This window comes from Octopus bimaculoides, chromosome 2, assembly GCF_046866305.1.
Source record: "Octopus bimaculoides isolate indiv1 chromosome 2, ASM4686630v1, whole genome shotgun sequence".
NCBI lineage: Eukaryota > Metazoa > Mollusca > Cephalopoda > Octopoda > Octopodidae > Octopus > Octopus bimaculoides.
This window is the reverse complement of record NC_142929.1, coordinates 154,307,168-154,325,356: the sequence shown is the minus strand read 5'-3', so window position 1 is coordinate 154,325,356 and position 18,189 is coordinate 154,307,168. Positions and strand designations below refer to the sequence as shown.

Here is an 18,189-nt window from a genome sequence, read left to right as displayed (position 1 = left end):
CAAACCCAGACCGTAGAGATGTATAATAGTGTACAAAAAGCACCAATCCAGAACACCACAGACAAACATATGAATGAAAAGGAAGGCAAAACAAATATAAAGCCTGGAAATAACGAAGGGAAACCTAATAATTACGATACTATGAAAATGAAAATAACCGAAGAACTGAAAACCACAGATCTTAGAATGGACCACAGATTATATCTCCCAAAAATCAAAATAGACAATAAAACAACATCAATAATAAATAGCATAAACCTGGCCGTCACGGAACTAACAACCACAGAAACAACAGGCAATATCACTGAGCTAAATGACATGATATATGCGGCAGCCACTGCAGCCACAAAAGAAGCAGGATACTCACTCAAACCCATCCGAACAGGAGTTCTACCACCCAAACAGACCTTGTGGATAAATAACATCCAGAACAAAATTAAAAAAAAGAGAAAAGATTTATCGATTCTCAACGAAATTAGTAAACAATCAACACTACTAAGTAACAAGAAGAAAACAAAAATACTGTACAAATACAGCATTACAGAAAAAGACTTACCTGAGGCAAAAGAAAAACTAAAGCAAGACATCCTTGCCAAAGCACAGAGGATCCGCCGGTATGAGAAACGCCAACGTTTCTTTGAACAAAACAAACAGTTCAAATCCAACCCCAAAAAACTCTACCAAGAACTGGGTAAAAATAAAATAGACATTACTTCAGCACCAACAGCAGAAGAACTAGAGAAATTCTGGAAACAAATATGGTCGGTGAAGCAACAACCCCAAAAAAGGACCATTAAAACAACGAACTTAGCACCTGAGCAACTCTGGGCCCCTATAACAACTGAAGAGGTCACCCAGACACTGCAAAGACTAAGCAACTGGAAAGCACCTGGACACGACAAGATCCCCAATTTCTGGTTAAAACACCTGCCAGCAATGCATAAAAAGCTGGCAGAAAACTTTAACAACATAATAGCAGATCCAGAAACAATGCCTGAATGGCTCACAAAAGGGAAAACCATCTTAATCCCCAAATCCACGGAAACGGAGAAACCACAAAACTATAGACCTATAACCTGTCTCCCTACGATCTACAAAGCCTTTACTGCAATAATATCGCAGAGAGTGAGTAAACACCTGGAAAATAACAACCTGTTTCCAGAAGAGCAGAAGGGATGCTGCAAGGGCTCATACGGCTGTAAAGATCAATTATTGATCAATAAAGCCATAACTGAAGACAGCCGCAGAAAGAAGAAAGGCCTCAGTATGGCCTGGGTGGACTACCAAAAGGCTTTCGACAGTGTTCCCCACACGTGGATTCTGGAAACACTAGCCATAAACAAGGTGGCACCAATTATCATAAAATACATAGAGCACTCAATGAACAAATGGCAGACAGTGCTACAGCTCCAAACAAAAGAGGGACTTGTGAAAACGAAAGCCATCCCCATTAGAAGAGGAATATTCCAGGGAGACACGCTCTCTCCACTCCTGTTCTGCCTGGCACTCACACCTCTCACAGAATTGCTAAATAGAACTGGATGCGGTTACAAATGCTATGGAAAAACAGTCAGCCACCTTCTATATATGGATGACCTAAAATTATATGCAAAAAACGACAAAGAGCTAGAAACACTACTACAGACAGTACACGGCTTTACCAAGGAAATAGAAATGAAATTCGGATTAGAAAAATGTGCCAAAGCAACCCTGAAAAGAGGAAAATTAGTTAAAAGTAGCAATATAACACTAGATAAAGCCAATGAAATAAGAGAACTAGACGAAAGCCAACCATATAAGTATTTAGGAGTCAATGAACTAGATAGGATACAACATACACAAATGAAAGAAAAAATAAAGAAAGAGTACTATAGACGAGTTAGATCAATACTAAAAACAGAGCTCAATGCTAAAAACAAGATAATGGGTATCAACACTTTAGCTGTCCCAGTTATAAGCTACAGCTACAACATCCTTAACTGGACACTAAACGAACTATGTAAAATAGACAGGAAAACAAGAAAAATAATGACAGGATATAGGATGCACCACCCAAAATCTGACATAGAAAGGCTATATATACAACGCACAGAAGGTGGCAGGGGTCTTATACAGCTAGAAAACTATTATAAAATAACCACCATAGGACTGCAAAAACACCTACTCCAGAAGCAAGGGAAACTAATACAAATAGCCACAAAACACGAGCAAAACAAAAAACTGTTTTCAGTATTTAAGGAAGCTGACAAATACAAACAAGAAATCAATCTACCTAACAAATACGAAGAAGAAGAAGAAGAAACAACAAAAGCTATAAAACAAATGAAATCCAAACTAAAACTAGAACAGCAACGGACCATGATAAAACGATGGCAAGAAAAGCCCCTACATGGTAAATACTGGGCTAAACTAAATGCGAAAGAAATAGACAGAGAAAAATCCCAGCGATGGCTGAGAAGCTCAGGACTCAAAGCAGAGACTGAAGGATTTTTAATTGCTGCACAAGACCAAAGCCTCCCCACCAGAAATTACCAAAAACACATAATGAAAAGAAATATAACAAGTAACTGTAGAATATGTGGAGATCGACAAGAAACAATAAATCATATTATCTCTGGCTGCCCAGTCCTGGCTAAGAAGGAATATATTCACAGACACGACAGAGCTGGGACCTATATACACTGGAAGCTATGCCAACATTATGGAATAGCAACAGAAAAAAGATGGTATAAACACACGCCAGAAAAGGTCACAGAAAACGAGAAAGCAACCATACTCTGGGATATGCCAATACACACAGATAGAGAAATTAAGGCAAATAGACCAGATATAGTTGTCAAAGATCATGAAGGAAAAAAATGCCTTCTAATTGATGTTTCAATACCAGCAGATGACAACGTTTCTCTAAAAGAAATGGAAAAACTTTCAAAATACAAAGACCTGGAAATAGAGATAACTCGAATGTGGAATCTAAAAACAGAAACAATTCCTATCATAGTAGGTGCCTTAGGTATAATAAAAAAATATTCAGACAAATACATAACAAAAACACCAGGACTTACAAATATATATAACATACAGAAAATTGCACTACTGGGTACTGCACACATTCTACGCAAAACACTTTCAATACAGTAAACATAAGAGCACCACAGCAAACCACAGCACATACCCAAGGCGCACAGAGCTGCGCTCGGTAGTGAAGTGAAAGCACGTTATAAAAATAAAACTACTGAATAATAATAATAATAATAATAATAATATGACTGTCCCAATCGATATAAACGTATCTGTCAAGACCTACCAAAAACTGAGCAAATATAAAGATCTTGAAATAGAAATTAACAAAATGTGGAATCTGAAGACGAAAACAATACCTATTGTCATAGGTGCCCTGGGAATGACAGCGAAACGGGCTGATTACTACCTAGATCAGATTCCAGGAAACCCCAAAATGGCTGAAGTTCAAAAGAAAGTGCTCATGGGAACTGCCCATATCCTACGTAAAATATTGTCTATGTGATCTCAAATTTTAAAGCAAACACATAATTTTCTTATGGTTTCTTAACCATTCACTTGAACAAAACTGTACAAATCCAAATATACGGTACCCTAGGCATAACACTTACATGAACTTCTAACTTGTTGTCTCTTGAGGTCTCTGGGTGAGACTTGGATCCAACTTGTACAAATGCAAAACAAAAGTCAAACATAAAATAATAATAATAATAATAATAATAATAATAATAATAATAATAATAATAATGATAATAATAATAAATGCCCTGATGTAGTACCAGGAAATGACTCTCATGGCTTCTGATCTTAACTGATCGAAAGCGTACATTGTTTTGTATTGATATAAAAGATGGGCTACAGTCAATATTCTGCTCAATACCTCAGATTTACTAGTCAGTTGTTTGGCCTTAATCAGTTGGTGGCTGACGATATGTGCATCTCTGATCACGAGCAGAAATAGTGTGTGTGTGGGGGGGGCATCATAGTCATGTGTTGAGAAGAATTCTTTGGGGTTTGAAACATGAGTATTTCATTCAACATCCTTAAACAACCTTTATTCAGGGACCTTTTGAGCGGGATGGGCTACTCAACCCGAAGAAAATTCTAACTGGACTCCCACCTGCCAGTTCATGTGCTGTTTATCTTGATATAAGATCACCATGTCGCACACATATGGCTGCGATGCATGTACCTGGTGTACCCTTATTGGACGGCTAGTCATGATGGGTATACTGGGCTTCGTATATTTTACCCCAGTGTCACTTGGATAGCATGCACTGCTTTCTCATTCAATAATAATAATGATAATAATAATGATAATAATAATAATAATAATAATGATAATAATAATAATAATAATAATAATAATAATAATAATAATAATAATAATAATAATAATAATAATAATAATAATAACAAAAATAACAATAATAAATGATTATCAATATAATATTCTTATTTGTACAGGTCCAGAGTACTGGGGGAAAATCAACCCTGATTGGACGTTATGTGAAAAAGGCAAGCAACAGTCACCAGTTGATATTGATCCTAGATCATTAGTATATGATCCGAACTTAAGGCCATTTAAAATGGAAAAGAAGCGAGTAAGTTCATGTTTTCTATATCTCAAAGTTAAAACTCATCGAATTTTGATGTACTTTGTTTATGACATCTCTTGAAATTTGTAAATGAAACACCACCAGTTAATTTACTTCCACTGAATAAATTATTTAAAGTGGAGTTTTGTGGACTTATAAAGGAAAATGACCCGCATTGGATTTAGAAGGGAAGAAGTTTCGCGTTGACAAAAGTCCATTTATATTTCCAAATTTTACATTACATTGATAAAACTCATTTGAAATATAGTGCCTAATAGATTATCTCAATAAAATACAACATTATTAAATACACAATTAAGTTGATTTTAATAACTTATTTCTATTCATAATGTTACCGTATTTAATATTCCGGTCTGCTAATTCTTTGATAATTTCCGAGAATTCATTTGGTTAATGTCTGTCTTTGACATGATGTCAATACACCATTAAACACAGAAGAGTAAGTTTCAGCAATATGCCATTCTCATTACTAAATATTTGAATAGTTCTAATAAGTCTAAATCAATATGTGTGCGTAAATGTGTATGTTTATATAGGTGTACGTATAACAGATACAGAGGAAGAACGTGAGTGTGCATTCGTGTTTACTTGCTTCCATGAATGGCTGTTGTGTAATACCTATGTCATTCAGCCGCACTTGAAAGACAGTGAATTAACTTAAATGAGTTACCAAATTGAAAGTTACGCTGAGACCCAACAATTAATCTGATATGTTCAATCTGTATCAATACGTTACTCATTTCCATTCAAATAATTACAACATTGTATAAATATTCATATAGAAAAATTTTAATTATACAGCGCTGGCATTTAGGGCACCAAGTGAAAGATCAACCTCATCAAATGTTGTTACCTAGACGTTGTTAATCAAGATTATTTATATTCAAAATAAGCTACTTTCACATTAAGTCGACGCTACAGAAAACCTCATGAATGAAAATCTGCTCAAAGCCTTATATTTACTAGCCTTTAAGTCGGCACATTGTAAGACGGCAAAATCACAACGAATAGAAACAGCGACTCAGTTTTGATTTTCTTTGGATCATTTATATTTCGTGAGTTAATATTAGCGGATACATTAAGGATGAAAATTTCCCACTTTCATCTTCCCATTAAGCTATATACCAACAAATAATTATTAGAAAGTGGAGAACACTTTTCTACTTTCCATAAAATAGTAACCTCTTAGCAATCAAGTTTCTAATCCCAGTTGTAACCACTTCAGTTATGTCTCACAAATGCCTTTGATAAAAAGTATGAGCATCAACACTATTTTTTTATCGTAATACTTTATGGTTTTGTACTTTACTAGGATTCTATTTTCCTCCTTCTCCGGGTACACTGTTTTTAAGATATGGCTTATATTTTAGGTTTAATAATCTATCTGGATGATTATATGCGAGCTATGAATACTACACTAGATTTAGAAAGTTTATATTTCGGTATCTAATGGGAATTGGTTTTCTCCTAACCACTTATTTATTTGATGTTAAGAATAAGTTACGGAAATTTTATTTTCTGCACAAGTTTCTGAAATGATTCAGCAGAGATGAGTCAAACCTTTCATACAATTATCTCCTAATATATATTAAGAGAAAATTATCAGAGATACGTCGAACAGAGAAGAAATCAATTTCATAATCTTTTCAAACGATTACCCTTCCAGAATTCATATAAAGTAGAACATATATTGCACACAGCATATTTGAGATTTCATTTATTGATTGTAGCTTTCGTGTCAATATTTAAAGACTATTTCTGGGGTAACAATTATAGGAAAACCGACTGAACTAGTTAAATTTACATTTTCAATTTCGAATCAATCAATATTTTCTTCTACTGTGATGAAATCGATGCCAAATTATAGAGAGAACTGTGTGTTTTTATGTCATAGTCCCTTATCGGTTGTTTATTTTGGGTAGCTATAAATATTTGTTGATTTTTGACATGGTGATTTTCTGATGTGATGATTCGCCAACTATAATTAGACCAAGAAATGATTATAGCCCATCTACTCTTTTTTGATAATAATCATCTTATCAAACTATCCTGACTACGTCATTATATTAGTCTATTCTTTAGTTGTTGAATTTTTTCCTTAACCATCACTTTATTCTCCAAATTGTTGTTATTCATATGAATATCCGTAATTACACATGATATTCTTATAGCTTTGCATCAATCTTTCTTGGATGCTAGATTCTATTGAACATTGAAAAGAAAACTACTGAATGAAAGCATTTTTGATAAACTGTGTGAAAGTATAACAATTATAATGTTTAAGTTGCTTGCCAAACTGAATTACCCAGTCGTACCTATTAAAAGTATTTATGTTTCCCTGAAGACATGACCTTTCAAGAAACTCTATGTTTAGATAGGATATATACATTTTAAAACTATATTTGTATCGATTCGTCTAACTTACTATTGAATAAAGTACTAAAAGGTAATTCAAAGAAGACTTAGTGATCTATGTAGATTCGACCTTTTTTCATTACTCATTTTTCATACACAATCATATTGAAGTCTACATTATATAAAATACCAAAACCACAGCAGCTTCTTTCTATGTTAGCAAGGCTTTTATATATTTTCTTCAACAATATGTAATGAGAGTACTTATTAAAAGTCTTCATCTTCCAGAGTGTGTGCCAGTATATTTTATATATTTATTTCAACAGTTAATAATTATATTTTCGTCTTTTTTTTTTAGATATCTGGTAACAAGTAAAATAAATTACATTTGTGTAATTACTTAGCGTCTAAGCTTCTTTGAAAGAGAAATGTTAGACTTCTGTTAACTATTTTATCAGCTAAGCAAGATAGATTACTGTATCACCTCTATATTTACAAAAAAAAACTACCCTTAGCACTTGATTGACAGAAACAAATCTATGATTTGTGATTCTGTAAGGACACTTTCTTAAGTTGATTAAACAAATCACTTTCCAAGCTACGATAAAATTCTTAAGGTAACTCAAGTATGTTCATTGTGACTATTGAACATAGTTTTCATTGGTATGAATGTTCAGAGGAAGATCATTCAGGTAAAAGTCTTGATTGCTTTGGAATTTAGTAATGGTTGTAGGAATCGAAAAAGTGCAGTTGAATATCTATGGCAAATAGAGTGGTTGATGTGAGAGGGTGCAAATTCAACGGAAAATGCATTGTTTTAATTATGATAAACCAAAGAGAAGACGCACACAACTCGGTAGCAAGTAAATAGCTTCAAAGATAGGTGGCTTAACTAGTAAGTACCGTTGCTGCGTAGCTCTTGATTAATTCTGAACCAACAGATTATCCCATTTTTTTTTCAAGGCTATGTTTTCTAAAATGTCCTTTTTTAACACGCTTAAGAGTGATTTCAGAGAAATTTGCTATTTGTATGATGATGAGTGAACACATAGCATCTTCCATTATAGGCTCGATTTGTTAAGCCTGTGTATTTCAGATGCTCGCTCCTATAAAGATGCAATATCCTTATGTGGAGTATATTTGTAAAGTATTCAGAGTCAGCAATTGTTCAGGACTAAAGTATTTTTACTAACAACGGATTTAGTTACTACAGCAAACGTTCTTGAAAAAACATTAACGTAAAACATTTTATTTGTTTGTCCTTGATAAATACACATATCCTGATATGAAATATTTTATTTTGAATAAACAGATCTCGATATGAAATAAATTATGGGAATGAGATAATGTGGCGTTGATATCTTTTCGTGTGTATTTATTACTTCAACTTGTTCTACTTATCTCGACAATTGTTTTATAAACTAAGAAAGGAATCTCCTCTCGGTAGACTAGGTAGTTAAAAATAACAGTTAAAATTGTGATCAAATAACACCTTACCCACCGAAAATCGATTGAGTTGGATAATATAATCATAAATACAGTGTAGCTAAATAGAAAAAATGTGATGATCACAGCGGGAACTTTTTTATCTTATAAGCTATCGAACATTGCTCCGTAAATCCTAATGTAAACGAATATGTGAGTTATCCAAAATATATGTCCTGGGTATCTGAACCTACTTCTGGCTTTATAAGATATAAAACTGTCTTATTCTAATAATCCTAACTTAATCTTCGAAATTTTAAGTAATTATTGTCTGAAAACAGAAGCAATACATTATTTCTTTTATACATATACAATTTTCTTTGATATTGGACATAGATAACATCACTACTTGAATCTTTGATCACTATAATAAATTCACCGCTTAAATTAATCGGAGATTTCAGAGTTAAAAATTAAATCCATTTCTCGATATTTTAGATAGCTTCAGTACATTCATTGCAGCATGAAAAACAAACAATACTTATTTAGATTGCATATCAAATCTACTGTTCAATTAAACAGATTTATTGATTGAAAAATACAGATCTAAGACAGCAGAGCTTTTATTTCAGTCAGGAATAGTTTCACGATTTAAGAGAGAGCCAATGACCATAAACAGTGTGAGCATGACAAAATACAGATCTGCTAATGTAAAGCTGATCGTCGAAGAGAGAGAAAAGTATAATTAAACATAATTATAGTTCTCTGCTATCTTATATCCTCACGCTCAATGCAAAAATGTATATATTCTGTGAAGTTTCGTGCATTCTTCACTTGCTCGGATTCTTTTCTTTTTCAGAGAAAATCTATACATGAGAGTTTGTGTGAATAAGTAAGCGATAGCATTTCACAAAAATTACAATGATTCTTAACTAATATTTCTACTGAGACATTATCATTTGCACGATCACGAAATTGCAGATTCATTTTTCGACATTAAAGCTTCATCACATCTTTTTCATTTCTTTTGTTATAAATCTTTCCTTGGATCACGTTATGACAAACTAGACTATATAATATTCTGATTCTTTTTTTTTTCTTTTATTCTTTCATTCTATATTTTGACAGATAGATGCTATGCTAATGAATACTGGCCGTGATGTAACAATGGCTATCCGCGAAGATCCGTCCAATTATATCACTATTCTGACAGGTCCATTTTCCTATCGTTTTCGGATATACCAGTTGAAAATACACTTTGGAACGGTCGATAATGCTGGCTCGGAGCATACCATCGGAGGACAATCATTTGCTGCCGAAGTAATAAATATTATTCATTTGTCTGTAATCAGATCAATAGTCACAAAACTTTTTTGCATAACAGTTTATAATAAAATGGCATGTTTCTATCATTTATGTAGTAGTAGTAGTAGTAGTAGTAGTAGTAGTAGTAGTAGTAGTAGTAGTAGTAGTAGTAGTAGTAGTAGTAGTAATTTGCTATCTGGGTTTTATAGCAATGTTGCGCGTGCTCGTGGTAACAGCAATACAACTTCGATTCTCATTTGGAAAGAGGCGTTCTATTTCACATGTCTCGTCGATCAACTTCCGAAGGCATTAGTTTTACAAAATTCCCTTTTCCTATAGATCGAAAATATTATGTTTACATCTGTATTAGTCAACTTGAATATTTGTTATGTTAGTGTTAAAATATTTAATATAAAGAGTATTTAATGAATCTAACTAGAAATAATTAAGCGGTGTGGAAAAAAGTAATAAATGCTCTTCCTTTTGTATTGAAAATGTTATCTCTTTACTTGTTAGCAATACAACTTCGATTCTCATAACAAGCAATGTTATCAGTAGCAGCATCGATATTATTTCTGTTGTTGCTAGTGTTGCTATTTCTTCTAATAGCAAAATTCCTAGCGGATAATAAGCTTATCTCAAATTTTGTAGTTTCCCTAATATGCATTCCGTCAATTATATTTTATAAACGATCTCATCTAACATAAATTTTAGGAGTTTATAAAAGTTCTCAACAATATTCTCCATTCAGTAATGAACACAGCATTTATTGTACGTCTTCATTAATTGACTTAAAGCTAGAATTCATGGCGACAACAAAGATATTTTAATGTTGATAAAATACAAAATTAGAATTAACTAATCGCTACTAATTTCATTTTCTCTTTAAAGATTTACACAATATATTAATTCTCCATAAAATAACAGATAACTCAAAAGTTTGCTTTCACTCCACATTAGTGTGTTTTACATAGACAGAGCTTCGTTTCGTGTTCTGTATGTTGTCTAACATGTATAAGTCCCGAGGTTATGAATTTGCATTTTTATTATTTACAAGACCTATATGTGCAATGATCATGATTGTTTTCAGTTTAGAAAAATTTGGTGAATATATCGATATATACGCACCAGGAGACAAAAGCAATTCGATGGTACCGACTAGCAAAAATTCGACATGGTATCGGCACACAGTTTTTGTCGGACAACAACGTGAAAGTGCCGTTCAATCTCAGTATATGAGCAGTTTTCCAGCAACACTTTACATTATTGTACGCAGGGAGTTTTGGAATGGATACCATTGGTTTAGTCTTTACCATGACAAACTATCGCATATAAACAGATATATGGTCAACATTAATTGATCGTGTGAGAGGCGAATCACTTGGTCTGGGCGGCTTGCCCTGTGAGTTTTCGTGGATTAATGCTACTCCCGTTCGACCCTCAGGCAAATCTCAGTATATGCGCAATTTTCCAGCAACACTTTACATTACTGTGTGCAGGAGGTTTTGGACCGGATACCATTGGTTTAGTGCTTACCATGACAAACTATCGCAGCTTCCAGCAGAAAAAAATTGAATGTTGCAAAACTTTCATATCAACAGATGTACGGTCAACATTGATTGATTGTGTGAGAGACAAATCACTTGGTCTGGATGGCTTACCCTGTGAGTTTTCATGGATTAATGCTACTCCCGTTCGACCCTCAGGCAAATGACAAAAGATTGAAAATATTCCCAACTTTATAAACCAGGTTCCTGAAGAATAACATGCATGGAGAGACATCATTATCATTTTCCAGTCCAACATTCTGCTTACGTCAGAGTTTAAGATTTTAGCCAAGGTAATCATGCAAGCCGTTAAGAACGTGTTCAGAAAAGCGCTAATCTGCGCAATTCCTAAGACAATCTCCTTTTCATGCGCAACATCGTAAAACGAATGGTAATAAATCTGACTTCAATACAGCGAGATAAATCGAAAATATTAGACAAGAACGACCGCATTTTCCAAACACGTTTCCTTTGGCGCAGCCGGATTCATTCCTGTTTTCAGAAGCATAACCATTTCGATTTAAGTAGAGCAGCATCTGCTTCTTGGACACGCTAGTCACCCAGCTGAACCGTTTCGAATCACATTTGGTTCACTAAAGATACTTCCTGCATGTTTTGGTCCTTGAGTCATTGCGGCAGAAGATAGATATCTTGAGGAACTTACCTCTCGAAGTGAAACTCGGAAACGCTATGTCACTGTATGCAGAAGCTATGAACGTCATGGTGTTTGACACTAATGTGATGGCCATCGTACAAAAAAAATATGAAGTAGTAACAGATAATGCAATGACCAGGACAATTAGGTGGGTTAATAATTCGGCATTCAAAAAGGCAATGTCATATCGGCCTTTGTCGAGGAAGCCTGATTGATTATCTCATTAATATGCCTGGGTTTGGCTCGAGCCAGATTTCTAGTTGGATAGGAACGGGGATGAAGCTACGACCAAGGCGGTTTACTCTCGCAAGAAATGAGATGTGAGGAAACATTCCTAAAAACTTTGTAGGTATGGTGAACTCTTCGCCTATGTTATTTATAAGGAATCGAACTCATAACCTAATGATCGTGAGTCGAAAACCCTAACCACTAAGCCATGAGCCTTCACTGGGAAGTGAGAACCAAAGTAGAAATGAGGAACTCTAGAATATCTAATGTGAACTTATTTAAAGAACAAGCAAGAGATCAGCTAAAATCCCAAGTGGAGTATGTTGGTTTAAAACGTTACAGCATAAAAACCAAGGATTTTGCAACTGTAATTTATAACTTTCAAATGATATTGTTATTGAATGAATATGCACCCACAAGTTGTTAAGGTGATGGCAAAAAAGCGGTTTAATCAAGTTTACCCATGAGAAATCCCAAAACTGATGGCATTCAAGAATTTTTGTTACGGAAATTCAAATTATATGAGATAATGTCCGTGAAATTGAATGAGAATATAAGCAATGAGTTACCTGCATGGATAACATGAAAAATGTTTTGATACTATTTTTGTTCAATTTCATATCTTATTTTCAGGTGATAACGTTTGGCTGGAATTATTGCATATAAAAATATGTTCATTTCTTGAAACGTAAAGTCTATTGTCATGCGAACAAAAACGATTGTATTGGGAAGAGAACGGAGACTAAATAAAGGCGCATAAAAGGTAGAATATTGCATGACTGTAAGAGAAGGTATACGAACTTGATAATGGCCTATATAAATTCCAAAATATACGTATGATATTATTCCCCACTTATGGATGATAAAATGCATGCAGTTGTTTTCATTGACATACAGTAGCACGAACTTTATTGGAAATAGCATGAAAAAATTGGAAACATGAATTTACATCAGCAGAGTTACTGGGAGAGGTTGAAAGAAAGAGAACAATCTACGAAGAAATCAGTTTATCACCACCATCGTTCGTTCTGAATATGCTTCTTTTAACGATGATATTACAAAAAATGGTTGTTGGAGATGACTTAGGAAAAGACAAGTCAAACATATGCTATTTACTTTTCGTGGATGATCTAAACATGCACATGTGAATACTGTTCAAATATTCAGCAAAGATATCAAGATGGATATCGAAAACATGGAGTGTGGGTTGATTTTATAGAGAGAAAACTGTTTTGTTATCTAATGGATCGTGTTAACGGATAGGCAGGTGATAAAGGACATAGAGGACAGTGGATACAAGCATTTAGGCACATTGGAAACACATAAAATCAAGTAAAATCAAATGAAAAGAAAAGCATTTAAAAATCTTTTACAATAATGTTTGGTTGGTTTTTAAAATTCAATTAGATAAAAACAAGATTATAGCATTAACCACATGCGCTGTATTAATTATGCGGTATAGTGATGAAATCCTCAAATACAAGGCATGAAGTGGATAGATGCTAAAACACGAAAGACAATGGCCGTACATGCATTGATTCCAAAGGTTGCTGTTGACAGAATTTGTTTTCCCAAATCAGAGATGGAGGGAGTCTGATAATCTCTGAAAATTTCATACAAATTAAAAATTAAAGATGATATTGTCTATAATGGTCCTCTTCAACTTAAAAATGAGGTTTTCAAACTTGTATAGTGATAAATAGACGGAAAGTGATAGCAAACCTATTCCCTTTCCTGATAATTAGTATTTTACATTGAAAGTAAGTACTTTGAGTAATTTCTAGACTTTTATGCGAATATTTCAAAATATAAGGAACTTCATTTACTCCTAATCGTTTATCATTTAGAGTGTAACGGTTTTTCTTTTAAAGGATTTCAAAAGAATCATAGTATGAGATGGAATGATAGTCGACGCTGCAAAATCAAACAATTTTCGTTTTTCTTTAGGTTTCTTTTTATGTATTGAATAATTACAATATCAAAATTCTACTTACTGGATACAAAAGAATAAAGCATGAAATGTCCAAACTGCCGAAGAATATACAATAATGCATAACCCGCTAAGTAAAATTTACATATATAATGCTCATACACATATGGATGTTGTTTTCTCTAATAACATAAAATTAAATGCCCAAGAAGATACACACACACACACACACACACACACACACACACACACACACACACAAACAAACAAATGCACGCGCACACACATATATATATTCTCTTTTATCTTTTACTGGTTTATTTGATCTTTTACTGAGGTCATGCTTCGGGCCCGTCTCTCAGTGGGATCAGGTTTCTTTTCTGCATTATCTCTGACGAAGTAGCGCGTTGGGCGGAGCTGCTCTTCCCTTGTGTCTCTTGACTATTGAAGCCCAAGCTGTTACAATAATGCGTCCTTATTTTAAATGTACATGACAGAAATTGATATAGCTTTCAATTCCAAAGTTGACAGCTAAACCTTCCAGGATCTCTCATATGTATGTCACTGCATATGTCTCAGACCTCTTCTCTTGGGAGCAGAGCTTCAGTTCCTATAACCTCTCTCAGTAGCTTTTCTGTTGCACTGAGTCCATCTTCTTTGTGCCATGCAGTGTAACTGAACCCAGAGCTACGTGGTTGGGAAGCAAACTTCTTACCACACAACAATACCTGTGCTTAAATATTGGCTTCAAAGTTTAGAACAAGACCAGCAGTTTGGGAAGAGGGGCTGGGATGATAAGTCGTTTACATCGCCCCCGGTGGTCAACTGGTACTTATTTTATCGACCTCGACAGGATAAATGGCAAAGTCGACCTCAACGAAATTTGAACTCAGAACGTGAACACGGACGAAATACCGCTAAGCATTTTGTCGGCTTTGGTCGGCCCAAGGCTATAGTAGAAGACACTTGCCCAAGTGCAACGCAGCGGGACTGAACCTGGAATCATGTGGTTGAGAAGCAAACTTTTTACCAGACAACTACGCCTGCCTTATGAGTTTGTCACAGACAGAGTTTGGAGATAACAAACTCGGTGTGACATCTTCACGGATGTGCACCGCAACTCTACCGTGACTTCTTTCTCTTCTGTCTGTTTGGAATACATCATGATCTCTTTATTACCCACTAGGGGCTAAACAAAGAAGGGGACAAACACAATCGGGGAACTAAAATTATAATACAGATGTATAAAGAAACAAAGAAAGAAAGAAAACGAATGAATTATGAAAAAGATGATACAATGAGGCGGAATGCCCACTCGACCCCCGAAGTCGAGTTGTAGTTTGGAATACATCATACATTGGTATGTGCATCGCTGTATCAGGTATATCTGCAGACAGATGTGTCTCCGTCAGTGCAATGTATATTGTTTGATTGCATGCAGAAAGATCCCTCAGGTATGCAATTTTACATTGGTTCTTGTTTCGTAGGCGACATCTGATATCCATCAATAGAACTTGTGATAGCTTGGCGGCAATGGTGACTATTCTGAGTATATTATTTTTAGCGGTCTTGTATGAGTGTGCATGGTTTAGTTTTGTTTACAACTATGCCAGCTGCAGCACTATATTTTATACAACACTGAAAAGATTTTGCTGCTCTACTGTAGCAGCTCGTAGTGCATCTGTATGCAGCTTTTTGGTGGTCTTCTTTGCTGAATGCGTGTCTTAGGAGATGAACCCCTCTGGCTGTGATTTTCTTCTATCTTGCTGGCCAAGCTTGTTGGCCGAGTTAGTTAGCCGAGTGGAAAGTAGTCTCTGGTATGGGTTCCATTTTGCTAAGTTCTTGATGCACAAATCGGTAGTTCGTCTACATGGACCCCTTTTACAAAGAATTTACAGATGGTACGTGCTTCACGTACCGTTTTCTTGTTTCTTTTGCTGTTTCTATCTGTTGTTTTCTTTTTAACTTTGAACTCTGTTACATCAGTATTTCGGCTGATTACTTTTCCTTCTCCGTTGCTTTGAAAAGTGGTGTTAGGGCTGCGTCTCATAGGAGCTTTTGTTTCTTTTTCATTTTCAATTTTTCCATTTCTGAGAATATGAATATCTTCATAGATAGTTGCTTTGCTGTTGCCTTCCTTATGGAACTTTCCACCTAGGGCTTCAAGATCGCTACTGTTATTTGTCACCAGTTTTAATTGGTGTTTAACTTGTCCAAGTCTGGCCGGATGAGTGCAATAGGAGCAGATAAATTCATTCTTTTTTCGGACTATTTTTGCCACAGATCTGGTAAATCTGTTGCTTTTCAGGGCTTCTTTGCCACGCTATTTACCTCTCACTTCGTGGTGTGTGGCTGCATGTGTGATTTGTTCGTGGGTGCACAGAGATAGTGTTGTCAGAGGCAAGGAAGAAAAGATGGGAATGTGAGAAGAAAAAGAGGGCGGTTAGGGTGAGACAGAGAGGGTATGAAGTAGGGGGAATGGAGAGCAAATAGAGGGTAAGAGATAAGTTGTGAGTGAGAACGGGAAGTAAATAAATACGTGAGGGGCAAGTCAATGTGTGGGAAAGTAGAATGAGACAGAGAGAAAAGCAAGTGAAAGGAAGAGGGATGGAGACAGAAGGAAGAATAAATGGAAACAGAAAGAGGAGAGCAATTGGGGGTGAGGGGACGGAGAGGAGGGTGGAAGGAGGAGAGTAAAGACTTAGTATATAAGGAGACAGAGAGCGGAGAAGTAGGGAATAGGTCGTGTATATATAGATATATACACACATATATCTATATACATACAAAATATACATATATGTGTGTGTCTGTAAACATGTAGATATATATATGTATGTATATATGTATATATATATATATATATATATATATATATATATATATATATATATATATATATAACGAGAGAGAGGGAGAGAGAGAGTGAGAGAGAGAGAGAGAGAGAGAGAGCGAGAGAGAGTGAGGAGAGCGGTGAGAGAGAGGAGAGCGGTGAGAGAGAGGAGAGCGGTGAGAGAGAGGAGAGCGGTGAGAGAAAGGAGAGCGGTGAGAGAGAGAGAGGTTGGCCAAGAAAAGAAAAAGTACTTTAAATGTATAGTGATTGATTGATATTGTTTTACGGAAGTGTTTTCGTCTGGGATATTTCTTCGAGCTGGGATCTTAGATCTACAAACATGCATACATATGTATATACACCCCCCCCACACACACACACACATTCCCACACACATACACACACCCACACACACACATATGTATATATATGCGGAAACTGGGGATTGACGAATGATTAATAAGGGCTGTACAGGCTCTATACAGAGATGCCGTTAGTAGGGTTAGGATTGGAAATGATGAGAATAGTGAAGAATTCCAGGTAGAAGTAGGGGTCCACCAAGGTCCACCAAGGTGTAAGCGCCCTGAGAGAAATGTTAGACATAAGAAGCATCGGATGTAGCGAACAAGAGAGACGTTTGCGTTGGTATGGTCGTGTACTGCAGATGGACGAGGGGAGCTGTGTGAAGTGCCACTCCCAAACAGTGGAAGGAATCCGGGGTAGAGGGAGACGCAGGAAGACATGGGATGAGGTGGTGAAGCATGAACTTCGAACGTTGGGCCTCACAGAGACAATGACAAAAGACCAAGACCTCTGGAGGTGTGCTGTGACTGAGAAGACCCGGCAAAATAAAGTGAGTTCAAAGTCAAGTACATCAACATCAACATCAATATAAAAATCAAATCAAATAGAAATTGTAGTTGTGACCCCCGTGCCTGTAGCACGTAAAAAGCACCATCGGAACATGGCTGATGCCAGTGCCACTTTGAGTGGCTTCCGTGCCGGTTGCACATACATAGCACCATCCGATCGTGGTCGATTCTAGCTCCTCTGTCCCCTGTGTCGGTGGCACGTAAAAAAGCACCCACTACACTCTCGGGGTGGTTGGCGTTAGGAAGGGCATCCAGCTGTAGAAACACTGCCAGATCAAATTGGGGACTGGTGCAGCCTTCTGGCTTCCTAGACCCCCCCCCCCCCCAGTCGAACTGTCCAACCCACGCCAGGATGGAAAATGGACATTAAACGATGTTGATGATGGTGATGATGTATGTATG

General features: G+C 35.8%; 1 protein-coding gene across 3 annotated transcripts in view; it reads left to right on the top strand.

The window, feature by feature from the left end:
* LOC106870474 (carbonic anhydrase-related protein 10) overlaps nt 1-18,189 on the top strand; it is a 588,026-nt gene that overhangs the window by 422,715 nt on the left and 147,122 nt on the right. For all 3 annotated transcript variants that reach the window (XM_089347963.1, XM_089347964.1, XM_014916580.3), the window contains exons 3-4: nt 4,486-4,622; nt 9,546-9,737. In XM_089347963.1, coding sequence (XP_089204089.1) covers nt 4,486-4,622; nt 9,546-9,737 — 329 coding nt within the window. The remainder of the gene's footprint in view (nt 1-4,485; nt 4,623-9,545; nt 9,738-18,189) is intronic.